This window comes from Morone saxatilis, unplaced genomic scaffold (assembly GCF_004916995.1).
Source record: "Morone saxatilis isolate NCDOM2014 unplaced genomic scaffold, NCSU_SB_2.0 Contig16, whole genome shotgun sequence".
NCBI lineage: Eukaryota > Metazoa > Chordata > Actinopteri > Moronidae > Morone > Morone saxatilis.
The window spans coordinates 3,054,153-3,062,857 of record NW_023339718.1 but is presented as its reverse complement, the minus strand read 5'-3'; the positions used below and the strand labels follow the sequence as shown (position 1 = coordinate 3,062,857).

Here is an 8,705-nt window from a genome sequence, read left to right as displayed (position 1 = left end):
ACTGACTCTAGATAGGGCCTTTTGAACTTTTGAGTTTTGCGGCTACCATAGTTTCTCCTACCTACTTGGTTGAGGTGAGAGGTTTCAGTTGGTTAATTTTGACATAAAAAGGATATGAGGGTGATGTGTCCACAGGGTGTCACTGATCCACCCAAAGTCATTATCCTGCTCTTTCAGCCTGTCATATGCGTACTGCAGCAGCCTTGCATCTTCTTCATCCAGGCCCTCCTTCCAGATCCTGTGAAGTATCCTCCTCTCTTCACAGCGTGAACGCCACCTGTGAGGATGGCTGTTAGAGGAGAGAGAACCGGTGATTCTTTTAAGTGATCTCTGCCGATGATGGATTCTCCATCTCCTCTTTAGCCTCCTCCACCGTCTTCTCCTCAATAAGGATTTCTCTGTCTCTCTCCTGTTCTCCTCACCCAGAAGCCCAGGCATATTCTCCAGTCCCTGCAGGGGCTTCATTCTCACCCCTGAACTGATCCACATGCCCCTCCCATCAGCGGAGTCGGATGAAGACTCGGAGACGCTGCATGGAGAGGAGACAGGAGAACCTCTGAGAGAATCACACAACAGGGGCCGTGAGGTTGTCACCGTTTGCGTGTTCCTCCTGTGGACTATGGCTCTTCGGGGTAGGATGATGTCTCTTCCAGGAGTCTTTGGGGCTGTGACATATGGATTGATAGACAGGCATGGGACAGGAGGCGGGCTGCTAAGAGTCTGGCCCATCATTATGCTACCCTCTGACTCTCTGCCAGGTGTTGCTGGAACTCTCACAGAGCTGTACTGAGTCCATCCAATTCGATCCTCTCTCCCAGGAGTTTTGGGCATATCCTGGTATGATGAGTATGAGACCGGGGGACCAGAGGGAGCTAGAACGAGCTCAGTGCTTGTTGGAGAGAGGAAGAGGACTTCTTCAGCAGAGTCCTCACTTTCCAGTTCTGCAACTATCCCCTTGCCTGGTGTTCGTGGTCGTTCCACCTCCTCCACAGCTGGGGATGTTGGTTTGCTTCTGAGTGGTAGGTCAGGGTCGCTGTCCACCAAGCAGCCAGTAGGAGTGAGAGGCCTCAGGGTTTCTATGTTCTCTGGAGACTGCACCCTCCATTCAGGGCTCTCCATCTCTATGTCAAGGTATGGCTCCACTGCTGCACAGATAAGTAACAAGACAGTATTATAAAATCATATTTTCACCATTCTATTAATACTTTTATTACGTTGTTCACACAAATCACATCCTTCTTAGGCATGTTAGCATGGCTCTAGGGATAGTAATATCTGGGCTGGTCCAATTGTCCATTAGTGATTGCCATAAATTATTTACAGAAATACATTTTCATCAGAACCCCGGAGGACGAATTTAGAGTAAAATATCACTATTCAATGGATGGTCATGAAATTTGCAACAGATATTCAAGATCCTTAGGGGATAATTTCTAATGACTTTTATGATCCCCTGACTTTTCCTCTCACACCACTGGTGGGTCAGTGTTTTGTCGCAGAGTATGAATTGTAACAACTCTGATAGCTTTTCATCTAGTGCCAACATCCTCTTGTCCAATACTTAAAAAATACCTGCAAAACTAATTTAGTTTCAGCCTCAGCCATACTTTGTGTTGTTGTGCTAATGCTGAACATGCTAAACTAAGATGATGAACATAATAACCATTGACATGCTAGCATTATATTTGTGAGCATGTCAGCATGCTGATTTTAGAATTTAGCTCAAAGCAATATTGTGCCTATGTATAGCCCCACAGAGCTGCTAGCATGGCTGTGGACTGTGGATGATTATCATTAAACATGTAGGCTGAGTATAACTTCATTATACCTAAATCAAACAATATCTGTAAATGCTTTTATTGTTGATTTTTTTCTGATTAAGGGACAGACAATTTGACATCTTAGGGGAAAGGTTTTATGCTGACTTTTTATTTATTTTTATTTTGATCTGATATCAATCATTATTTGAACTGCTATACAACATATAGTAGACATATAACCTGGAATTCCTATAGGTGACAGGAGCTGCAGATGGTTCTGGGGTTCGCTGGTCTGGAGCTCCATCAGAGGATCCAAGTCACAGGAGTCTTGTTGACTGGATGTGTACTGGTTCTCCTCGGTTTCCTCCCTATGAAATGGAGCTGACCAGTCCTGCAGATCCAGCTCCAGCTGAGCACCAGGGGTTAGTGGGGCCGAGGGGGTGACTGGGGGCTCGAGCTCCATCGACTCTTCATCTGACGATATGACTATACACTCGCCACTCCCGTTGTCCTCACCGTCCTCCTCGCCATCCTCCTCCATGTCCTCATCTTCAGGACTGAGGTCAGAGTAGGACGATTCCTCAAAGCTCTCTGAGGAGAACGAGTCAGAGGAGTCGAAGTCTGATGAATACTCACTTTCCTCTGAGGAGCTGCTCTCTGAAAAACTCTCTATAATTGAAGAATAAAACAAATATATTTTACTTATAGGCATGTAATTATCCATTAGTGTTCAGTGTTGCAGCTGTGTGATGTTTTAACGTACCGCTATCTAAGCTCTGTGCTCCATCACTACTTTGGATGATGACAGCATCGTCATCCTCTGTGTGTTTTTGTGGCAACTCCTTTACTTCCTCCACATGGTCATCACCGTCATCATGGTCAACTCTGGCACACTGATTAGAGCATCAGTTACATCATGCAGTATTAAGAATTGAATATTTTCAACATATAGTTTGTCAAACTGGTATTAAAACTGTGTTTTTTATATTATATATATATATATTATTACATAGTTTTCTATTAAAAACTGAAAAAAAGTAGTTGCACAGTGGTTGTATTTACCAGGATTTGAGGCTCTTCGTCAACTGGTACAAAAACCTCCACTTTGTCTGATATTGTTTCTTCATCTTTAAGCGTATTATCTTCTTCTTTCCTGTCTTCATCATCATCATTATCATCACTCTCAAGTTCATGTGGTCTTGCATGTCTGCGTTTGGCTCTAAATGTGTCATCACCCTGTTTCACATCTAAAACCACATGGAACGAGAACAACACAGTTGATCACGCTACAGTCTAGCACGGACAGTTAAGTTCATATATAGGAAATTAAGATTAATTGCATTAAATAGCACTGACCGGCACTATCATGAGCAGAGCAAAACACATTTTCTATCTCTTCTGATGTAGCAGGATCATCGGCTCTTTTTCTTTTAACCTGCACAACAATAAGTTACATTAAATTAATCAGTCAGGGGTCAAATGCTGTTGTGTTTCATATAACAGTAAGCAGAATAGTTTACCTTAAAGGACGGCAGTGGAGGTTTTTTGCCCTGAGCACCAATGTGACTGAGGGGATTTATTAGTTTGCTCCTCTCTTCCACATTTGCCGATCCACTCTTCAGAGGAGAAACTTGTATCTTGTGAAAAAAACAACAATAATAATAAACCTACCGCCTCAAAAGTGCTTTTGTGTGATTTCATTTAACCTTTTTATGAAATGATAAAGGATGTAAAGAACTCACCTTTGTTTTCTTCTCTTGACAGTCCCACCAGTCCTCAAAAGCCTTGAAAGCGATCCCTTCAATCATTCTACGTGTAATGTCCTTCTTAACTATTGACTTCAGTTCATCCACGATGACTTCTAAAACCTTTTCTATCGTGATTTTGTGAGGGTTTTCTTTCACAAGCTGGTAGTCTGGTGGTGGCACAAAGGGGTTAAATGTAGGAAAAGGTGGAGCGGGCCAGGGGGGTCGAAGGAACGGTAACGGTGCACTTGGAGGATTCCCCTTAACCAAAGGACCTGCAGGTGGCATGGGTAGGGGATACGTGTGTGTAGGAGGTGGAACCATCAAATGTGGAGGGGGTCCAAGAAAAGGTGGTGGGGGAGGAACCGAACGAGGAGGTGGAATAGGGGGAGGAGGAATAGAGATGGCAGTGTGATGGCCCGGAGGTGGGATCCAGCCTGGAGGTGGGATGGGGATGGTGCCGTTTGGTAGGCGAGGTGGGACAGGTGGAATAGATGGGTGAAAGTGAGGAATAGGGAAAGGGAAACGGGTGACGGATGGATGGGGGCATCCAGGTCTGATGGCAGGAGGAGCTGTGGAGGTAAGGAGTTGAGTAGTGCTACTCAGAGAAGAAAAGGACGGAGGCTGAGGAAGAGTAGAGATCTCTTTTGTGGGTGTCAAAGCTCTGTTATTTGAGAGCTCCTTATCCTCATTTGCTTCATGATGCTCCTGAGTAAGACAGAAAAAATTATGAATTATTGATTTGCAGCACAACACAAATACCTTTACAACAAAAAAACTTATTTAATGGACATCAGGATGTATGCAGAGATTGGGATGGGAAACGAGAACTGGTTCCAGTTGAGAAACAGTTCCAAATTGTCCGGGTCTGTTGGGATCGTACGGAGTTTATCAATTCCTGTTAGCGATACCAGTGTGTCGTGCATCACAAAACAATGTTGTCAAACTGCTGGAGACGTAAGGAGGAGTCATGGTCCAAAGCGTGGCTTCATCTCACCAAGAAAGACAACAATGCTGGTTGTACTGTCTCTATAATGATCATTTCAACTAAGGGTGGAAACACCATTAACTGAAACCTCTTTCTACGCAGAATGGCCATGTGTTCGATACTCTAGCACAAGGGCCACTGCTTCCCAACCAAGCAGCACGTCTGTTACAGAGTGGAAATATCCTCTGTTATAATAACATTAGTGCCACGCAGGCAGGCGTAGCAGGTTCTTACACACAAAAAATTGGTAAGGGATGAATAAGGCAAGTTAATTGATAATGGCATTGGTATCAATAAAGATCTAGAGACATTACCTTGGATAATGACTGGAACCTTTCTGCGTCTTTTTCTTCATTTATGTAAATCCCCCTTTCAAAATATGTGAAATTAGACGAAGCGGGAGATTGGGAGTTTCTCGTCAGAAACGAAACAGCTCGAGTAGTCTCATCCTCCTCATTTTCAACGGGCCATGTCGGACAGACGTCCACCGGATCATTATAGGAGTGCTGGTGGCTCGGAGTGTGAACATGGGAGTCATCTGAGAGAGGGGAGGTATTAGCTGAGCAAGGGGAAGTCGGGCTGTCCTGAGAATGCACATCCAAAGTCGTTCTATCAAAGAACGAGGGATCAGCACTCTGGCTGTTTATCAGCAGGCTTTCAATGCGGGAGTCCAAACTCTCCACCTCTGGCTGGGGGCTGCTAGCGGAACAGTTACCAGCAGATGGAGATAAGCTTGCATGTTCGTCAGGTGGGGAGGATGCTGCATCCTGCCGGTCAGCTGTGAAATTAATGCTCAGGATGCTGAATGAGTTCCGATGTAAAGCCTTGGAAGTAGCAGTGACCACCTCCCTGGACTCCTGACAGGGGGAGGCGAGGTTAAGAGCAGGTTCGGTATTATTGGGAGTAGAAGATTGTGCATTGTGACCCCACACTGCAAGCTGCTGGCTGCCTGTTTGGGTAGAGAGAGGGTGGGGTGGCTGTGGTTGGCAATGCTTCAAAATCAAGCTGACATCTGAGACTTCGCCAGATCCCCTGTGATACCTCGCGGGTTTACGATGGCAGAGCTCTCGTCTTAAATGTTTGTGAACACTATAAGTGGAGGGCTCCCCCTGGAGGACCGGAGTTGCCTGAAGACTGGAGTAGCAGGAGTCCTGGGAGAGAGGAGTTGCGGAGAAGCAAGGAGTGCGAGGGGTTCCCTGAGAACGTGGTGTAAGCCCAAAGCTGCAAGGTGTATCCTGCCAAATACTGGAGTAGGCTGTGTCCAGAGAGAGGGGTGTGGCAATGCTGGTGGGGCTGGAGAGACTCCCCTGTTGCTGTGTGGCAGCGCTGCCCTGAAAGAGACAGATCGTACAGAGAAAACAAGTAAGAAATAAAAACATAGCAATTTATTAGCTGGTTTTTAAATGTTGAATTACTTAAATGTTCAGACTACTACAAGCTGCTTTTAAATGTTTACCAGCAAACTGTCGATTAAGCTCTGAAGAGCTCGTTCATTGCTGCCAACTGGCAACGTCCAAGGAGTATAAAGGCCATGTAGGAGGAGCTGGAGATATCGCGCCCTGTTTTCACCTGAGGAACGAAGCATGTTACAGTTAACAAATTCAACAAGATTAACAATTATAATATTTATAAGCATTTATTCTTTACAATCAGTGTTACCTTTGGGATCAATTTCCACATGAATAATATTTCCCATCACTGAGGTCTGATGGAGGTTTTGAACCACGTCCTTTGCGGCCCTCACAGTGTCGAAGACAACCTTTGCGAGCCCCAAATGCTTTTTGTTCTTAGGATTGTAAAATATTTCCACTTCTTCAAGGTTCCCATATTTTCTGCACATATTAGTCAAGAACACCTCCTTTACATTGTCATTCAACCGGGAGAATGTCACTTCTTTGGGAGGAACAGGGCCGACATACCACTCATCAACCTGAAAGCACATGGGTAAACAACAACAACTGTTATTATTATTACCAGCATTATTAGTATTGTTATTATGATTATAAATAACACTGGTGGAATGTAATTAAGTATATTTACTCAGATGCTATAATTAAGTACAATTTTGGGTTACTTGCACTTAATTTGAGTCTCTTATTTCATGCTTTATACTTAGTGGGAAATATTGTACTTTAACGGCACTACATTCATTTGAAAACTGTAGTTACTACTTATATTATCTATTAAGATTTTTTACAAAAAACATATGAAGAGCCAATAAAACATAATGCACAGTTATAATAAATACCCAAAAGTATATAAAATTAACTGATTGATTAGTCGATAGATATATTCAAATTAAATTAAAATTATATTTCTGCTTTTCTTTTTTTTTGGTGTATTTTCTTGTCTTTAATTGCAGTAAACTAAATAATTTTGAGGTTTGACTATCAGTCGGAGAAAATAAGCAATGTGAAGGCGTCATTTTTCCTAAGTTATTAAACTAAACAACTATTGATTAATCAAGTAAAGGTGAATACAAAATTGCCCTTAGATGCTGCCCTATATAAAATGATTATGCATGATTAATAGTAATATTTACATACATAGGGCCCTTGTACTTGTATTTACAGTGTGGTATTGGTACTTTTACTTCAGTAAAGCCTCTGGGTGCTTCCTCCACCACTGATAAAGATTACCTTAAATTTAGCAACCAGAAGGTCAGTCTCGTTGCATTTGCTCCACAGGCGGCAGACGCGCGGATCTCTGACTGCATCCACAGGAAACAGACCTAAGTCCTCCACCTGTGCAGGTAAACAACACCCATCATTGTCATGGAAAATATACATGAGCGTTTGGCGCTATAATATGGCGGGGGGCTGTGTTTTCAGCCAGTTATGCATAAAGGACAGCCAATAAACAGATGTTTAAAAATACTCACGGGTATGTTAAAACATTGTCCATCATAACGGTACACTTTGTACAGTCCTTTTGTCAATGCAGGGTCAATAATCAACTTGCAACTTCTCCAGTGCTGAGGCGGTGTCTCTCTCTCAGTAGCTTGTTTTTCGCTTTCCATTACATTCGTCAAAACCTGGAGATAAAACCAAATAAACATCGTTTAACCACGGCAAAAAACAGAGCAGTTAGCGAGCTTCCATTGGAGGTTAACACGCCCCGACAGGTGATGAAGAGCATCACCTGTAGCCTCTTCTACAAGATAACAGGTTGTCTGATGAAACATTATCCAGGTAGTTCCGTTTAAATCCAACCAAAACGTGTTCTCCTCCCTTACCTGTACCAAAGTTTGATCCTTTGATGGAGCAACATTGTGGAAAAGCGGTTGTTATTTTCGGTGCTTTCACAGTTCGTCGCACACAGGTTGGAGAATGGATCCATCCGCTGGCACACACACAGAGAGAGAGAGAGACGGAATATAGATCCGTCTGTGAGGCGGAAGAATACACAAGGTTTATGGAAGGTGGGTTAACAGGTGACAGGTGTGCAATGTCTATCCACCTTCAGGAGCTTCTATAAGTACTTGTGATAGAAAATAATGCACATGTATATAATTATTTACAGGTATGTTCAGTGACGCTATGTATAAATGTTTTATTAGCCATTTTTATTTTTTATATAACATATATATACATGTATATTCTAAGTATTATTTCTATTCTTTGTGTGAGCACCTTGAACAACTGTAACAAACAAATTTCCCACCGGGGATCAATGAAGTATTTCTGATTCTGATTCTGATGTCTATATAACGGCACCATACCTAATACTAAATGTATGACAGTCATGGTTTTTGTATTCATTTGAGGGCCAGGATCATTTATAGCCTGTTAAACAGTTATTAACAACATTTTACACAAATTATACAACTATTTGTCAGATAAAATGGATATTCCTGACACAAATACCAGCGTGTACATGTAAATAAATATATATATATTATTATGCCAGATTTTTATGGGGTGACATTTGGTACAACACAGCAAATGGCAACATTTATTTTCATTTTTGCACATAATATATAAACTTAATTAGTTTTTAAAGAGGCCAATTTGTCATCATTTTTAATGAAAGTTGAATTAGAAGTTTTAAAATGACTTTTACCAGGTTTTTTTATAGGATAAGTAAAGGTAACCTAACATAAAATAATAGATAGACAGCACCACAGGAAAGGCAGACAGGATATAGATCAGTAGAAATATATATATATATATATATATATATATGTGTGTGTGTGTGTGTGTATACAGATAA

At 42.2% G+C, this 8,705-nt stretch overlaps 1 protein-coding gene across 1 annotated transcript in view; it reads right to left on the bottom strand.

Annotated features, from left to right (window-relative positions):
* Positions 1-7,807, bottom strand: part of LOC118325149 (histone-lysine N-methyltransferase SETD1B-A-like) — a 10,478-nt gene extending 2,671 nt beyond the window's left edge. The window contains exons 1-13 of the mRNA XM_035657720.1: positions 7,729-7,807; positions 7,375-7,527; positions 7,133-7,237; positions 6,153-6,423; positions 5,950-6,062; positions 4,808-5,824; positions 3,503-4,213; positions 3,281-3,397; positions 3,117-3,195; positions 2,823-3,007; positions 2,524-2,653; positions 2,001-2,429; positions 117-1,145 (exon numbers count right to left, since the gene is read on the bottom strand). Of these exons, the coding sequence (XP_035513613.1) occupies positions 117-1,145; positions 2,001-2,429; positions 2,524-2,653; positions 2,823-3,007; positions 3,117-3,195; positions 3,281-3,397; positions 3,503-4,213; positions 4,808-5,824; positions 5,950-6,062; positions 6,153-6,423; positions 7,133-7,237; positions 7,375-7,512 (4,324 nt within the window). The 5' untranslated portion in view covers positions 7,513-7,527; positions 7,729-7,807. The remainder of the gene's footprint in view (positions 1-116; positions 1,146-2,000; positions 2,430-2,523; positions 2,654-2,822; positions 3,008-3,116; positions 3,196-3,280; positions 3,398-3,502; positions 4,214-4,807; positions 5,825-5,949; positions 6,063-6,152; positions 6,424-7,132; positions 7,238-7,374; positions 7,528-7,728) is intronic.
* Between the last annotated feature and the right edge of the window lie 898 nt (positions 7,808-8,705).